The 18,129-nt window shown below is 52.9% G+C and overlaps 1 protein-coding gene across 3 annotated transcripts in view; it reads left to right on the top strand.

The window, feature by feature from the left end:
* The first annotated feature begins 6,600 nt into the window (after positions 1-6,600).
* Positions 6,601-18,129, top strand: part of KCND3 (potassium voltage-gated channel subfamily D member 3) — an 86,900-nt gene continuing 75,371 nt past the window's right edge. For 2 of the 3 annotated variants that reach the window (XM_063178245.1, XM_063178243.1), the window contains exons 1-2: positions 7,973-8,213; positions 11,392-12,575. In XM_063178245.1, coding sequence (XP_063034315.1) covers positions 11,467-12,575 — 1,109 coding nt within the window. In that variant the 5' untranslated portion in view covers positions 7,973-8,213; positions 11,392-11,466. Of the gene's footprint in view, positions 6,672-7,972; positions 8,214-11,391; positions 12,576-18,129 lie in introns of those variants that run through there. The other variant, XM_063178244.1, reaches the window with a different exon arrangement.

Genomic DNA, 18,129 nt, shown 5'->3' with positions numbered 1-18,129 from the left:
CAGCCCAGCCAGGCACTCAGTGCCTGCTCACTGCTCCCCATTCCCTGTGTGCATCAGCAGCCCCTGGCCTGCCTGGGCTGGGGGATCTCCCTTCCAGACCCTCCTGAAGGATCCCAGGAGCTGGCAGGGCTGAGTGCCCAGCCCAGCTGTGCCCACCTGGGCACAGCCCTGTGCCAGCTCAGAGCCCCTGCCCTGCCCTGGGCACAGCCCTGTGCCAGCTCAGAGCCCCTGCCCTGCCCTAGGCACAGCCCTGTGCCAGCTCAGAGCCCCTGCCCAAAGCAGCCCTGTGCCAGCTCCGTGCCCCAGCCCTGTGCCAGCTCCGTGCCCCAGCCCTGTGCACAGCCCTCTCTCATCTCAGAGCCCCTGCCCTGGGCACAGCCCTGTGCCAGCTCAGAGCCCCTGCCCTGTGCCAGCTCAGAGCCCCTGCCCAAAGCAGCCCTGTGCCAGCTCCGTGCCCCAGCCCTGTGCCAGCTCTGTGCCCCTGCCCCTGCCCAAGGCAGCCCTGGGAATCAGCAGGAGCCCAGCAGATCCCCCTGCCTTGGCCGGCATGTCTGAGTGCTTTAGATGATTTATCTGCTCAGAGGAGGATTATTTTTGAGCCTCCCTCTGCCAGAAAAGGTAAGCCTTATCAGATGGAAATCAGAATCCATTCTTTGGATCAGCAGCCTGGGTCACGGCGCAGGTGGAAAGCAGGTCACATAAAATCAGACCTTTCATGAATATTTATCCTGCTTTTCATTAAGCTTTGCACCTGAGGGTCTGGTCTGAGCCCTCTGGGTGCCTGCACAGAGAGCTGCTGCTCCAGCCCCAGCACAGCCAGGCTGTGAGCCACAGGCTCATTGGGATCTCTAGTACAGGGACAATGGATAATAAATTACTGCCTTTCTTTCTGCTGCTGTCTGCAATAGCAATAAAGGGATTGTCAGCTCCTGTGCCATTCCTCCAGCATGGTTTAACCCTGTGCCTCAGCTTCCTCATGCAGATGAAGGCTGTGTCCCAGGCAATGAGCCTTTGCAGCACATAAACTGTGGGGAAAGGTTCTTACACTCTTTGAACACCGAGAAAAAGAGGAATTTTATCTGCCTCCATTTCTGCCGTCAATGGCAATAAAGAGCTGCTCCTCTCGGTCTGAGAAGCTGAACAAGGACTGCAAACTCAGAGATCTCCAAACAAGAGGTGGCACAAATTGAGCCATTTCACCAGGAGCGAAGCCATCATTTGGATGGAGCTCCATTCAGATGCTGTTACAGGATTATTGCTGGCCATTCCAGGACGTGCAGGGCTCCTGTTGGGGCTGGTTTATTGTCCTGCTCTGTCACCCAGGCTGGGCTGGCCCTGCACGTTCCTGCTCACACACAGGGTGGGAAATGCATTGTCTGAGCATCCAGCCACAACAATGAAGGCTGGCTCCTCTAAGTGGGTAAAGGAGCTGCTGTAGCTCATTCCTGGGTGAGCAATATGAGTTTTCATTACAGAGGATTTCCTGGTCAGAGACATGAGCACAGAGATTTGGGAAAATCCCATTCTGTTGATTGGCCAGCTTCTCCCCCAGCACAAACCCAGAATTCCCAATCATTGAGCAAACCCAGCTGTATTTAACAAAACGTGCCTATATGTCCTGATTAGCCTGCAATAAAGGTAACATCATCCAACACAGAAATCTTGCACTTTGGGTGATGTGACACATTTCCTAACAAGCCTGACAGTTGTGTCTTTTACATGGAGAGCAGGAGCACCTCCTGCTCAGATAGATGTTTGCATAAATATCCCTTTTGAGCTCCTTGAGAGCCTTAGATGAGAGATTTTCCATTCACGAAGAGCTTCCTTTAGCCCCGGACTATCCAAAAATACTAACTGAATTTACTTTCAAGCTATCAGCCACTGGTGCTGCTGTGAGCAAGTTTAAATTAATGCATTAACAAAAGCTCCCTTTCTCTCTCAAAGGTCTGTACTGAGGATTAAGATCTGAATTCCAGGTTAGCCCTTAATGACACTCAGATGCACCTTCCCTTTAGATGGGAGACTACATCCTGCTAGAGCAACGCAGAAATAATGATCTTACTAGATTCAATATTAAAAAAGAAATCAGATTAAGCTTGAATTCTAGTTACAGAATTGTCTGCACGTGAAGTTATTTTTAATCTGTTCCAAGATAAAGGAATACATTTATTTCTGCCTGTTAGAATTCTCATATAGAGAGGAGTTTGGTATGATAAATTGGTTTGGGGCTAAATTCACCTCTTGGGGTTTTTTCCTCAGCAATGAGGGGGGACCATCCACTCCTGAGCATGAGGAAATATTGGGAAAAGCCTGTCTGTGTCTGGCTCACCTGCTGGATGAACATGGACAATCTCACTCCCAAATTTCTTCTCCCTTCCCCCCTGTGTAATAATCATAAAAAGGAATGATGATAGTGCAGGACTCATTCCCCAGACAATAGCTAGGCAGGCTGTATATTGCTTTACGGCTGTTGACTTGATTTAAAATGCACTCTTAAAAGTGAAAGAACAACTCCTCAAATTTGCAGTAAATGTACAGTTCCCCAGACCTGATTTACTGGTTATGAGCCACCAAAAAACTGCAGTTCCGATTTACTGTGTTGTTGACTGTGGCAGCAAACCCTTGGCATCAGTCGAGCTCTGGTGGTCATTCCAAAGCTGATCATTTCCATTGATCGTTTCCCATGGATCATTTCCCATGGATCATTTCCCATCGATCATTATCGGGGCTGGTTGGGATTTTTGGAGAGGGTTTGTTCTTCAATTGGGCTCTGCGCTGGCAGCAGAGGAGGGCTGCTTTGATGGTGAGGGGTTAACCCAGGCTCTGAGATCAAAGCACAGCTCTTGCCTGGTGCTCTGCTCACTCTCCAGCCTGGGCTGCCTCGTAATTGCCAGAATTGCCAACAGGCTGGGAGCAGATCCTGCAGAGGAGCTCGCTGCAGAGCAGGGGGATGAAGAGCAACATGTAAATCCTGCCCAGACACCAAAACTGCCCAGGAAAGGGCCTGGGGTGCCCTGGGACGGGACAGAGACAGGGGACAATCCTCACAGCCCCGGCTCGGTGTCACTGCTGCCCTCAAGGCTCTGCTGCTCTCCTGCCACGTGTGACTGTCCCTGATCCACTGACAGGGGAGAGCAGAAAATGCTGCAGCTGCAGCTGCTGGGGACTCTCAGTGCTGCTGGAGCCCGGCCACGGCTCCTTCCTCTCCTTTTGGGGAGCAATGGCAGAATGCAGCTGCCCGGGAGCCTTCACTGTGGGCTGGAAGGTCTCCAGAGCCAGGGGGGGACGGCTGAGCGGGGCGTGAATTGGAGATGGCCTCAAAAAATCAGAGATGGCCTCAGACCCTGGGTTCCCAGCAGGGCAGGGCTGCAGAGCCCAGCTGGGGTGGGCTGTCCATGGAACCACACCCTGGGCTGTCTCTCTGTCTGTCTGTCCATGGAACCAGCACCCTGGGCTGTCTGTCTGTCTGTCTGTCCATGGAACCAGCACCCTGTCTGTCTGTCTGTCCATGGAACCACACCCTGGGCTGTCTGTCTGTCCATGGAACCAGCACCAGCACCCTGGGCTGTCTGTCTGTCTGTGCATGGAACCAGCACCCTGGGCTGTCTGTCTGTCCATGGAACCAGCACCCTGGGCTGTCTGTCTGTCTGTCCATGGAGCCAGCACCCTGTCTGTCTGTCTGTCCATGGAACCAGCACCAGCACCCTGGGCTGAGGGAGGGTCTGGGCACCCCCCAGGAACACAAACAGCACCCCTGGCATCCTGCACTGCTCCCAGGACCCCAAACATGCCCCCTGACCCTTCGGGCTCCCTGCCTGGGTCCTGCCTCACAAGGGGCTGCACAAGGAGCCGCCTTCCCCTGCCAGGGCTTCTGGAGCCAACAAGGTCCCCTTGAAAACTCCCGAGGGATGCTGAGAGAATTTGGGATTTAATTGTTCACCTCCACAAAATATTCCCAATACTGGTCTTGCAAGAAAACTAAAGCAGAACCTTATTATGAAAGATCATTTCTTAAGGACACTTTCACAATTCAATGTTCTGGTTTTCCTTATAAGAAAGCCAAGAAAATTCTGATCCAAATCCAACTTTTGGCAGTTTTCTCCTGTCTCAAAGAAAATTCAGATTTGTCCTAGTGAAGACCATTTCCACCCTAGAGCAGACACTGCATTTCCTGCACAGGACACACTCGAGGAAGGGGCTTGAACTCCTGATTTTGCCAGACCTGACATGAAGGCATTACACCACATATTTAATTCTAAGTTACAAAGAGCCGCTCCTCCTCATAATCACATTAATGACCTTTCTTTAATCTATGCAGGTGTTTTCAGCAGCCTGGAGCCAAAGCAAGGGAGCTGTTGGCACAACCCACAGCCCACAATCAGATTACAGAGCTCTGGTGCTGTGGCAGGCTGTGCTCCTGCAACTGGCACTGCAGAACTGCTGCAGCACAGCCACGCAGGGAACGGGGCATTTGGATGCAGAATTTATGCAGAATAGCACCCAGTGCAGACAACAAACACAATAAATTAAACAAAATACACTGCAGAGGCATAAACACAGAAGAGAATGTAAAGGGAAAAAATTAAGTGAACTATATTTAATACTGATATTTAACTGTGATAGTTCATTCCATAATTTCTCTGGTGTTTTTATACCAGCCGGTTCTACTTCTCAGTAGTAGAATTAAAAAAAAAAGTTGTTCAAAAAGTTGCAATAAAAGCTCTAAGTGGGGCGGTAGAACCGAAGGAGTTTTTCCTAGAAAAGAGAGAGAAGGGAAAAGGCAGAATGAGAGAGAGAAAAAAAAAAAGGGGGGGGGGGGAAAGAAGAGAGAGTTAAAGAGAGAAGAGAGAGAAAGAAACAGAGAAAATATATCGATGAAAAAAACAAGACAGAAGAAGGAATATTTTCAGTCCAGACTATCTGCAGCAAGCTTACTTTTGACTTTCACATTCTATTTAAAAATACAAAATTGAGAGCATTGAAAAAGAGTTCCCAAATTAGCTTTTTAATAGAGATGGGAAGTTAAAAGGGGCCGAGTCATGGGGGAAAAGCGATTCAGAATCACAGCCAGGGCAGCAGCAGCAGAGAGTGAGGCCAGAGCACGCCCAGAAAGGAGTCAGGAAGTTTTATGAAGTGGTGACACTGTAAATCACAGAAAAATCTCTTATACCAGCAAAAGCCAAATGACATTTCTGGTTCTGCTTTCTTCTCAGCATCAGCAGAGGGAAAGAGCAAGTGGAGATATAGGGAGGGTTTAAAAGTGGAAAGCAGCTCTGAAGACATCTAATGAAGATGGATTCAGGATGCTTTGATATGTTCAAATTCTTACAGCCATTGAAAGTTTCTCACTGAAGTTTTAGGATTCACTTTGTACAAAACTATTCCCGTGTCCAGCATACAACTCTTAATATCCAAACCCTAAAGACCAGGAAACACCGTGTGTGCCTGAACTGGTTAGCTGCTCTGCTACACCAATGCAGATTACAAATGCTTTTGGGGGAGATTGGGTTTGGGGAGGGTAACTCAGGACCTGACATTCAGAAATTGGTGTTATTTTTTAATGATTGCATTATTGAGACCCTGAATTGGATGGATCAGATTGAGGTTCAGTTGTATCCTAGGAAAAATGTCAGCACTGAAAGTGTGGTTGAGCATTGGAACGGGCTGCCCGGGGAAGTGGTGGAGTCACCACCCCTGGAAGGGCTCCAAACAGGAGAGGATGGGGCACTTTGTGACATGGTTTGGTGAGCATGGTAGGGCTCAGTCACAGGCTGGACTTGTGCTCTTGGACCACGATCAGGGTCCTGGTTTCAGAGCTTCTAGAACCAGATCATTGATTTGTTGAAATGTTGAGGATTTGGAGGTCTTTCCCCATTGTTATTTGGTTTTTGTCTTTAAGAAGGTCTCGAGTTTAGAGCTCTGGGTACAAAGGCGCCTGGAAAACGGCGCCTGGTCACTGCCGGCTGTACCAAGTCCCTGTTTCCCTTATTTTGAGGCACATCAGTCCCCCCAACGCACATACCTTGCTCACAGGAATGCATCTGGAGGCGCAACTCCTGCCCCTAACAATGCAACCGCTGCAGCCCCCTCCTTGCACACCCCGGACCCCTCCTCACACACCCCTGCGCACACACGGCTCGGGGGGTCTGCGGGGGCTGCGGGGGTGCTGCCCTCTGCCCGGGGATCCCGCACCCTCTCCCGGTTCCCCGTTCCCGCTCCCTCCCGGTTCCCCGTGCCCGGTCCCTCCCGTCTCCCCGCTCGCTGCCGGTGCCGCTCGCTCCGGGTGACACCTGCCGGCGGCTGTGCGGGCGGGCGGCGGGCGGGGACGCGGCCGAGCTCGGGGAGCCCCCGCCGCCCCCCGCCCCGCGCCGCCGCCCCTCCGTGCGGGGCTGCGCCCGGCCCCGCCACCGCCGCTCTGCGACTGTCGCTGCCACCGCTGCCGTCTCTGCCATCTCTGCCATCTCTGCCGTCTCTGCCGTCTCTGCCGTCTCTGCCATCTCTGCCACCGCTCCCCATCTCTGCCACCGCTCCCCATCGCTGCCACCGCTCCCCGCCGCTCGCCGCCGCCGCCCCGCGCCCGCGCACTCCGCCAGCCCCGCGCTCCGCTGCCGGCAGCCGCATGGCCGCGGAGGCTCCGGGCGGGCGGCCGCGGCCGGGAGCGCCCTGCGGAGGTGAGGGGGTCCGCCGGGAGGGAGGGACGGGAGGGGAGCGGCCCCGGGTGCGGGGACACCGGGCGGGGGTGCGGGCACACCGACCCCCGGCTTCACCTGCGGGCGGGGCGGGGGCAGCGGGGCCAGGGGTGCCCCCGGCCGCTCCCACCCTGTGCCCCGCTCCCCTCCCGCCCCTCGGCGCTGCCGATGCCGGCCCGTGGCCGCATAACCGGTGCCAGCCCCGCACAGCCGGTGCCAGCCCCGCACGGCCCCGCACAGCCCCGCACAGTCCCGCACAGCCGGTGCCAGCCCCGCACAGCCCCGCACGGCCCCGCACAGCCGGTGCCAGCCCCGCACAGCCCCGCACGGCCCCGCACAGCCCCGCACGGCCCCGCACAGCCGGTGCCAGCCCCGCACAGCCGCTGCCAGCCCCGCACAGCCCCGCACAGCCCCGCACGGCCGGTGCCAGCCCCGCACAGTCCCGCACAGCCGGTGCCAGCCCCGCACGGCCCGTGCTGCCGGCGCTAAGCCCGTGCCCAGCCGCCCAGGCGGCGATGGAGAGGCGGCCGAGCCCCGCTCGCTCCCGCACGGATCGCTGTGACTTTATGGAAGTCGTCAAGTATCGCTGCGGCGCGTCCGTCGCCGCCCGGAGCTGCCCGGCGCGGCAGGGCGAGGCTGGCTCGCTCCGATCCGGGCTTGTGGCTATTCACTTAATGGAGATGCGACAGCAGATGGATAAATGAGCGAGGCCGCCGGGTCTCGGAGCGGGCCGAGCCCAACTTCTGAGCGGGGATGGAAGGGATGCTGAGGCGGCGTGCAGACAGGACTGGGAAGGGCTGCCAAGGAGCAGGGCGAGCCAGAACGGCAGGACGAGGGGGAAAGAGAAGGCTGGTGAGAAGGAAGAAAGGAGAAGATAGGGAAAGATCGGTTTAAATCCCAGTGATTTCTTCTTGTTCCCGAATGTAGCCGCCCGCCCTGGCCGAGGCGCTGGGTGTGGGTTCGCGGCGCTGGAGGAACAGCTCGTGTTCCTGTGCAGAAGGGATCCCTCTGCCCTGTCCCGCCCGACCGGCAGCCAGCAGGGACACACGCACAGGAGCTCCGCGATGGAGCCCTGAAGTTCATCCCCTGCTGTCCCCCCTGCATCTCCCCCTGGCACATTAGCATGCAGGGTAGGCTCTGCCGGGTATTTATTTACCGGCTCCGTTTGCTGTGCCAGCGCACAGCGCCCTTGGCGCGGCTCTGCCTCCCCTGCCCCGGGTCCGTGCCCGCCTGGGCTGGGCTGGGCAGCGAGGGCACGGCGAGCGCTGCCAGGGGAGGGGGCAGCGCCTGCCAGCTCGGGAGAGGCAGCGAGAGCCTCGGCAGCGACGAGGGAGAAGCTGTTTAGTCATCTCTCTATATATACTTTCTCAATGATGAGCACATTTACTGATTGCTGCTGACGGCGTTCGGAGAGGGAGGAAGAGCAGGCGGCACAGCTCACCTTCCATCCCCAGGAGTGCCTGCTCCCCTTCTCCGTTCCCCACATCCAGCCCCACTCTGGGCGCCCAGGGTCCCTCCCTCCAGGTAAGGCAGCGCTGCAAGATGGGGCTCTCGGCGCGGAGGGAGGGGAGAAGTTTGTGTGCGTTTATCCTGAGCCTGTTGCTTTTGCTCCCGAATCTCCCCAGCAGACTGAGGGAGGGAGCGTTGTGCAGAAAGTTTTGTTTTCTGGTGCGGCTGCGAAGGGGAAGGAATGTGTGGCTGACAGAAGACACCGAGCCTTTGGCTCACATATTTTGCTGTAAAGCAAAGGTCTCTTTGCTGCCTGAGCCTGACCCAACAAGGACAGGAGAGGGAAGAAGGAATGATCTCCAGGCTCCTCACTCCCATTAGCACTGTCTCATCAAGAAACTTGCAGTGTGCTTATCAGTCCGATTTCAGAACAGCCCTGTCTGCTTCTAGAAAGGGAAACTCTGAGATTTTTGGTTTGTCTCTGCTCTCTTGAGATGATGAAGAGACATTGATCAGTGTGGAGCTACAGTGGTAAGAATCCATCCTTTATTTCTGGACCCTTTGGGTGAACAGTCATTTCTGTTCTCTGCCAGATTTTCCTCCTGAGCTGTCCTGACCCAGGCTGGGTCGGAATTTGGCTGTCAGGGTTTTGGGGGGTTTTTTGGGGTTTTTTGGGGTATTTTGGAGCGGCTGCAGCGGAGCCAGCGCTGCTCGGGAGGGACGCAGCGGGGTCAGGAGTGCTGGCAGGGACAGGGGGCTCCTCTCAGCCTTTTCTCCAGATTTCCTTGGCTATTTCCTTGTCCTCATAGTTATCTGAAGAAAACAGATTCTTCTCTCTGCAGATACTTTTTTAAACCAGGAGGCAAATGATTCTATTTTGTGTACCAGGTCTTCTAAATGTCATCAGCAGGGTGCCGGTCTGCTGTGAACCAGTTCCTTTTAAATTACATGCAGAAATTATGGTAATTAAAATTAGAAATATGGATATAGCTAAATATATGCTTGTTAGAATTAGAGTGTGTCTGTTTTCTATGAGAGCTCCAGACACTGTCAACAGTACATTAGATTTTGAGTCCAGCCAATTGCTTTCCAGCCTAAACAGACTGGTTGGCAGTTACCAAAATCCAAGCAGGCAGAAAAGGGGGATTCTTTCTACATTCTGGAATTCTACATTCTAGAGGAACTGGCTGCTTCATCTTTTTTTCACTCGGCTTAGGTTGTGCAGGTCAGAATTATAAATCCAGTCCTCTCTCTCTCCCAGTTTTCTTTCCCTTCCTTGAGGGAGTGGTAGGGTTCCAAGGACTCGTGGACAAGAAAAAGCAAAACCTCTACTAAAGGGGATTTAATTTCTCACTCGTGGTCCTCCAGATAATTTAGAGAAAGACTCCTCTTGTTCTCTTGTGTGTATTTTGAGGATCAGATGGGGCAGGTTCAGTAACTCTGAGAATGAAGCTGCATGCGCTCCATTGTTCTGACCCGCTGCATCTCTTGGACCCAGAGAAACAGGAACTGAACTTCCACAGAAGAATTCCCCTTTCTTTCTCTTTTGCTTTAATCTCCTGTCCCTTTCATCGCTGAGGTATTTATAGCTTCCCCACATATACTGCCAGCATGGAAGGACCCATTTTATCTTTCAAAAATTGATTTTAAAATGTGTAAGTCACTTATGAGTTACCAGTGCTTTATTGGAACAATTATATGTGAAGTATTTATAGTGCCTCAGCTGCTAATGTAGGTAACCTGGAATCCACAACCAAAGTTATGAAAGTACAGAAGAGATTTCTGATGTGGTTCCCCTGAGAAATCAGGGGAGATGAGGATCCAGTGTGCTGAAAGTGGTCAGGTCACCAGTCAGTCCTGGAGAAGGACGCTGGTGGTGGTGCTGAGTGAAACTAAAAAACAGAGAAGACAGTTTGCCAGCAGGGAAAGCGGGAACAAGATTCCTTTTCTTGGTTTCTTGAGTATCTATATGCATTTGTATATATTTGGTGATTAATGGATGACACAATTCCTATTTTGCTGCCTCCTGTTGTTAAGTGTTCCATGAAAGTGACAAGATCCACACTGGTGGTAGAAGGTGCAGTGAGAGCCCCTGGAGATGCCCTTTGAGCCAGCAGAGAAGGCTCCAGTGCTGAGCTCTGCCACTGCTCCCCAGGGCAGCCCGGCAGTAAATTCCCTCTCTGGGGGGACAGAAAAGTGGTGGTGCTTTGTACCACTGAGCAGTTCCTGGGAGGGAAATCCTGGGAGATGTTTGCTCCAGTGCCGTGCAGATAAGCAAAGCGTCTCCTTGGGATGAGCAGCACTGTGGGTTATTACATGTTCTGTAATTACCAAAGCTCTTCAGCGGCGGCGAGATGCTCGCACGAGGGATCTCAATTGTCCTTTAGACAGTAAAATTGCATGGGAAGATGCTCCACATTGAGGTGATGAATGTTAATTTGCCCTGAAGAGGGAGAGCATTTCTGCAAGCACTTCAGGCATTTTCACCACAGACTCATTCCATCATTTTTTATTCAGTATTTTGATGGCCCATTGGAATCAATAATGCTGCAGCCGTACTGGCTGGAATGGCAGCTTTCATGTAAGTTAAAAACTTTAGAGTAAAACTGCCTACAAATAGACAATTAGGCTTTGAGGGCCTGAGTCATTGGTATCAATGGAATTTCCATTGATAAATTGACTTTTGATAGGGCTCCTAATGCATTTTATATGATAATGGCACCTTTCTTCAGATAATTTCATGGCAGAATTAGAAAAGCACTAGAGATATGGAAGTAAAAGCAAGTTAAAACAAAAGTTAAAGACTGTAAGAACTCTGACCAAAGATCAAAAAGATAAAACAAACTCATGGCTAGAAATGGAAATGCAGTTAAGCCCAGTCGTGGGCTCTCGTGGTGTGTGATTCCACTGCAGGCTGATTCCACTGGAGTTCCCAGCTCTTTCTTGACAGCTGTAGTTAAACTGATGAGCACAGGAGGCTTACACCTGGGGAATTATGGATTAGTCTTGTTTGTGAGGAAGCAAATATAAATTACTGTGTTTATGCTACTTTTAAAATGCTTTTAATGAGGAATCATTTGCTATTCAAACTTTCCATCTATAAGAATGCCATAGCCCCGCTGAGCTGATTATCACATGCCTTGTTCAACATCATCCTCCACCAGTGTCTGGTGCCTGTGCTGGTCCTGGGCTCTCCCACCCACCGGGGCAGGGCGTGACTGTGTGCTGTGTTCTCTTCTCCTCTGTGTTCCAGATGGAACTGGTGTGACCCGCAGCAGCCCCCAGCAGCCTCCCCAGCCCCGCCTGCACTAACGCGCCCGGGCTCACCATGGCAGCAGGGGTGGCAGCCTGGCTGCCCTTCGCCAGGGCGGCCGCCATAGGATGGATGCCGGTGGCCAACTGCCCCATGCCGCTGGCGCCCACGGAGAAGAACAAGAGGCAGGATGAGCTCATCATCCTCAACGTGAGCGGCAGGCGCTTCCAGACCTGGAGGACTACACTGGAGAGGTACCCGGACACTCTCCTGGGCAGCACGGAGAAGGAGTTCTTCTTCAACGAAGACACCAAGGAGTACTTCTTTGACCGGGACCCCGAGGTCTTCAGGTGCATCCTCAATTTTTACAGAACTGGCAAGCTGCACTACCCCCGGTACGAGTGCATCTCTGCCTACGACGAAGAGCTGGCCTTCTACGGGATCCTGCCCGAGATCATCGGGGACTGCTGCTACGAAGAGTACAAGGACAGGAAGCGGGAGAACGCCGAGCGCCTGATGGACGACAACGACTCGGAGAACAACCAGGAGGGCTCCATGCCCTCGCTGAGCTTCCGGCAGACCATGTGGCGCGCCTTCGAGAACCCCCACACCAGCACCTTAGCCTTAGTCTTTTACTACGTCACCGGGTTCTTCATCGCCGTCTCGGTGATCACCAACGTGGTGGAGACGGTGCCCTGCGGCTCCGTGCCAGGGAGCAAGGAGCTGCCCTGCGGGGAGCGCTACGCCGTGGCCTTCTTCTGCCTGGACACGGCGTGCGTGATGATCTTCACCGTCGAGTACCTGCTGCGGCTGTTCGCGGCGCCCAGCCGCTACCGCTTCATCCGCAGCGTCATGAGCATCATCGACGTGGTGGCCATCATGCCCTACTACATCGGCCTGGTCATGACCAACAACGAGGACGTCAGCGGCGCCTTCGTCACGCTGAGGGTTTTCAGGGTTTTCAGGATTTTCAAGTTCTCCCGCCATTCCCAAGGCCTGAGAATCTTGGGCTACACTTTGAAGAGCTGTGCCTCCGAGCTTGGCTTTCTCCTCTTTTCCCTCACTATGGCAATCATCATCTTTGCAACTGTGATGTTTTATGCGGAGAAAGGGTCCTCGGCGAGCAAATTCACCAGTATTCCTGCTTCCTTTTGGTACACTATTGTAACCATGACAACGCTGGGGTGAGTATTACTTTTCCTTTTCCTGAGCAGCAGGCAAGCGTGTACGGGGAGCTTGACTTCAGCTCCTCCTCAGCGTTTTCCCGGGTGCATGTTCGAGAAGGGGCTGGAAGTGTTCAGGGCTTGATTATTCCTTGCCTTACAACTCCTGCAGTTTGCGTGTGGTTGTGTAAACCAGAAAAAGCTCTCACACCCACCTGACAAATGCTCGGCACCATGGCAAGCGGGTGCAGGAGGAGCAGAGTGGTGGAGTAGCAGGATCTGATTCATCCCTGCAGGAGGGAGAAGTGCCCCAAGTGCAGGGGCTGGAGAGGAGCTCTGCTCGCTCTGACACTGGGTCCGGCCACGCGTCTCACACCAAGCTGCTGATGGGTCCCTCGTGTCTCAGTCCTTGTTTCTCCCCTTGACTTGCCAGGAAGCACAGATTGGCTGGATCCAGGTGGATGTTGTGGGTCACTGTACAGTGATGGCCAGGATGTGATCTGGTTTTTACTCAGCTGAGCAGGAGAGGGGCTTCTTGTCTGTGCTTAGCTGTGAGTTTGAGAACCAAGCGTGCTGTGGCGGCTGCAGAGGAATTTCAAACATTCCCAGGGACAGGTACAAAGATAATGAAATCAAAGCAAGGGCAATGTAGCCTGGAGGGATCTTTTCCCCCTTGTGTTTCATTTCTGTCTCACAGATGTTGCGACTGAGATTATAGATTTGCGCTTCTGCTGCTCTGAACCAAAACCCCTGGGAGCAGAATGGCCAAATCCTCACCCTGACAAGGCTGTGCAGAGGAAAGGGGGCATTGCAGGCTGCTCTTGGGGCACACACAGAACCAGGATCGAGAGCAATCTCCCCATCTCACATAGCAAAACAGTGCAGGAAATCTAGAGTTACTTTGCAAAGAGTTTTCCCACTGGAGAGCTCACACGGTTTAATACTCAGATGTAGACAATTTCCTCCTTGTAAAGCAGGGACCACTTTTTCTCTAAACTGCTTTTGATTTTAAACACTTCTCTGTGCCTATTATACATGAACAGGCTCACAGTAGCACTTTTCAATTATTAAAATCATAATTCAGCTGTCAGAAAGGCGCCGAATCTGGGCATATGACAACTGAAAGTCTGAATTCCTTCATTAAGTGCAAGTGTAGAACCTGTTTGTCATAGTCACCTAAAGATCTCCTATTATTCCTTTTTAATAACGAAGCAAACTTTGCAGGTTTATGGCAGATGCTGTTCCTTCCCCTGGGGAAGGTAAAACTCAGAAACCAAAGCTGGGCTTTGCATCCCAGCCCTGCCCCAGCTCAGCTCTCCATGCTCTGACTGGTCCATACTGGTCAGTGCCCCCTCCTGTCCCCACCACAGGGTCTGAGCAGGGACACCTGCCTTGGGTGGCTCCTTCAAGAAAATCCAGCTTTGGAGATGACATAATTATATGGATATAATATTTCCAGGTTCCCTTTAATAATGATCACACCATCCTGGCACGGACACAGCCTGCACACCCATTCACACTCAGAGCCTGCACACCTGTTCACACTCAGACACAGCCTGCACGCCCGTTCACACTCAGAGCCTGCACACCTGTTCACACTCAGAGCCTGCACACCCATTCACACTCAGAGCCTGCACACCCGTTCACACTCAGAGCCTGCACAGCCATTCATGCTCAGACACAGCCTGCACACCCGTTCACACTCAGAGCCTGCACACCCGTTCACACTCAGACACAGCCTGCACACCTGTTCACACTCAGACACAGCCTGCACGCCCGTTCACACTCAGAGCCTGCACACCCGTTCACACTCAGAGCCTGCACACCCGTTCACACTCAGAGCCTGCACACCCGTTCCCACTCATGCTGTAACGCCTTTGTGACAGGAGCTGGGGTCAGGGCTGGCCTGGGTGGGCTGGGAAGGGCCCCAGGACGTGCAGAACGTTCTGGAAAGCAGCTGGGGCTCTGCTCCCCCCGGGCTGGGCTGGATTTGGGTCCCTTCCCTCCCTTTCTGAGCACAGGGACAAACCCAGCGCTCCCAGGGACCTCAGGGCGTTCTCAATTTGTTGTAATCACAGAAATCACAGAGGAACAAGTGCTGGAAATGAGCTGACATGGATTTAAGAAATTAGACATTTAAACACGGCTTTGTAAGGGTTCACTGGGAAGGGACCTAGAAAATGCTGTAAAGTCTGAGGGCTGAGGCTTTGGGTGTTACTGATTTGGGACTTTGAGGCTGTGTCCACCTTCCTGACTCCCCCTGAGTGGGGTGGGGGCTCAGCATCCAGGGCTAACCCACCTGGCCCCTTCATCTCCCCAAAAACCCTTCCAGCTCTGACACACTGGCACTTTCAGACAGTATTTCATACACATCTCTCCTCAGAAGCCTTTTCAGTCTGTTTGGAAGGATCTCATTGCTGATGAGAGATGGCAATTCCTGCTGCACAGAATGCATCCAGCGTGCTCCCAGCCCATCAGCCCTGCCCTCCTCAGTGCTGGCCACTCCACTGCTGGCTTTCAGCAGCACTCAGAGCTCTTATCCAGATCTTAAACATTCCCTGCCTTTTCCCTTATAATTCAGCCAGCATTTAGAACAAGAAACTATGAAGCATGACAGTTTTTAACTCAAATCTATATATATATAAGTACCTTGTTTTCACCACCAGTACATTTAAACCCAGATAAGTGCAGCTTTCCCTGAGGCTGGAACCCCAGCACTGCTGTGACGGAGTGCCTTAGAGGAGTGATCTGCAAGGTGCAGGATAACTTTTTCCCTGTTATAGGATTAGCTCCATTTGTGTCAAACCAAGGTTTACTCACGACAAGCAAACAAACAAAGCCAACAGCAGGAGACCATTAACCCTCCACTGTCCTGTGCACCAACTGCCCTCCCAGACTCCCAAGTATCTTTGGGATACAATCACATTTCCAGACTGACCCATAAATAAAATGCAATAAAAATGCATTTCCTCCTGAAGGTGAAGCCCAGCACAATAAATAAGCACTGGTTTTGGTGAGGTTACCATGAAATCAGTTTAGAGAAATTCAGGATGCCTTGCAGGCTCCTTAGGCAGCTAACAACCCAGGGAGACAGGTGCAGCAGCTTTTCTGGAGTGGGAAACAAAGCAAAAGAATTAAATTATCCTGACCCTGCATCTCCCATCCCTCTGCTGTGCTCACCAGCCCTGCTTTAACAGAGGCTGTTTTTAATTCAACACAATTTAAATTTTGCTCAGGAGGCTTTATAATGAAAGCATTATTCTTCGGCGCATCTTAAATCAATCTGAATTACTGAAACAACTACTCAAAATTAATTCAAACTCAGCTCTCCAATTCATGCAGAAGCATTTTCCTCGGGAGGCCAGCAGCTCCCCATCTCCCCTCTGTGCCAGAGCCCTCCTGTGCCCTGCCCCAGCTCAGCAGTGCAGGTGCTGCCAGGAGCAGCAGGGCCAGCCCAGCCCAGCCCCTCGTCCCTGCCCTGGCTCTTGGCTAATTCAGTGTGCACCCTGTGAATTCAGGGTTCACACCTCTGCAGAAATGGGTGAATTACAGTGAATTTGGCTCCTTGGTGCATTGGTTTTCATGGACTCACAGAACGGCTGGGGTGGGAAGGGACCTTAAACCCAGCTCATTCCATCCCCAGCCATGGGCAAGGGCACTTCCCACCAGCCCAGGCTGCTTCAGCCCCACACAATATTCAGTTTTATTCACTTTTAGGGGAAGCCTCAGGTTCTGCTGCTTCCCCTCACACGCAGCACAGACACGAAACCTCTGTCCCCCCACTAAACCCCACGCCAGTTTTGCCCAGAGAAAGTGTTTTTCTGGGCTTTTTACAGCTGTTTTCATTTAATCTGACAGCAGCAGTATGTTTCAGACTCCTAGGCAGAGTCCATGACCTGCAGCAGAGGCAGCAAATTGTAAACATAAAACTGTCCTGCATTTCAATTTCAGCTGGTTTCAAGGAGCTCTCTCGGAGCTCCTTTAGGCTCTGGAAGGTGCTGTAAGGAGGGAATGCTCATGCAGGAATTGCCACTGAGACCTTTGGGCCATTAAGGCTCTCTCGGAGCTCCTTTAGGCACTGGAAGGTGCTGTAAGGAGGGAATATTCCTGGAGGAATTTTCACTGAGACCTTTGGGCCATTGGAGCTCCTTTAGGCTCTGGAAGGTGCTGTAAGGAGGGAATACTCATGCAGGAATTGCCACTGAGACCTTTGGGCTGTTTCTGCCCAGAGAGCAGCAGTGCCCAGCGGGAGGAGCAGGGCTGGGCTGGGTTGGGGTTGGTTCTCCTGAGGGATGCTCTGAGCAGGTTCCTCTGCCCAGAAGAGCTGAGCTCCACAGCCCCCGGTGCTCTGGGAGAAGCTCTCTGGCTGCCTGTCACCCTCGCCATTTGCACAACCATAATGGCCTGGAGAGCACTCTCTCCCCTTCAGGGCTGGCTGCTCTGCTCAGTGCTCTGACAGACACAGCTCAGTGCACTTGGACAACACAGGCCCGCCTGCAGAATCCATTTAAGGAACCAGGTTAACACGGGAAAGTCGATGAAACAGCCCTGCTGGCCTGCTTGTGTCAACAGCCTGATTGGAAGAGCTGCAATTTCTTACAGGGTTTATTAGCCGAGTGTGTAGGGAGCAGGGTTTGGGTGTAGGGTCTGGTTTGGGTTGTCTTGGCTCAGCTTTGCCTTTGCCAGTGCGGATCAGAGGGAACCCGAGAGAACGGGCGCCTGAGCACCCGCACTGAAAGGACATCAGACTTCTCTGTTCTGCTATAAACACTTATTTTCTGGGGTTTTCTCACTTTATTGGTGTTCAGTGGTGGCCAGGAGCAGGGATGGAGGGTGAGCAGGGCTGTGGCACGTGGGGGCCGTGGTGCCAGAGCGGTGCCAGCCGGGCTGAGCCCCGAGCACAGCAGAGCAATGCGGATCTCTGCACAGCAAAGGGATCAGCCAAAGCACTGGGGCTGATCCTGCACAGCAAAGCACTGGGGCTGATCCCTGCACTGCCAGAGCAGAGCACTGGGGCTGATCCCTGCACAGCCAGAATCTCTGCACAGCAAAGCACTGGGGCTGATCCCTGCACAGCAAAGCACTGGGGCTGATCCCTGCACAGCAGAGCACTGGGGCTGATCTCTGCACAACCAGAATCTCTGCACAGCCAAGCACTGGGGCTGATAGTAACCTTCATTCACCCTCTCCACACACACCGAGAGCAGTTTGCAAGGCAAGGAAAATAATCACTCGTCTCTGGAGCGCTGCCATTGGCGGCTCCTCCGGGAAAATTGCTGCTTGGGCCAGGAGTCACGCCGTGCGTGTCAGGGCTCTGGGAGCTGCCATTACGCTGAACCAGGACAAACTTCTGCTAGAAACACCACTTTGCATATTTAACATCACCAGTGAGAGGCTGGATGGGGTGTGGGGAGTTTCCTTTGTGAAGGAAGGGCTGGAATTTCATCACTCTCACCATTTCCACACAGCCAACAATTCCTCATGTCCACGGGCCAAAGAGCTGCTTGAATTTAATACATAGAAAGTCCAATCAAGCCATGAGCTGATGGAGCTACACAAAGAGGCCATTTCCTTA

This window comes from Melospiza melodia, chromosome 28, assembly GCF_035770615.1.
Source record: "Melospiza melodia melodia isolate bMelMel2 chromosome 28, bMelMel2.pri, whole genome shotgun sequence".
Classification (NCBI taxonomy): Eukaryota; Metazoa; Chordata; class Aves; order Passeriformes; family Passerellidae; genus Melospiza; species Melospiza melodia.
Note: the sequence above shows the minus strand (reverse complement) of the source record. Positions and strands in the feature narration are given on the sequence as shown.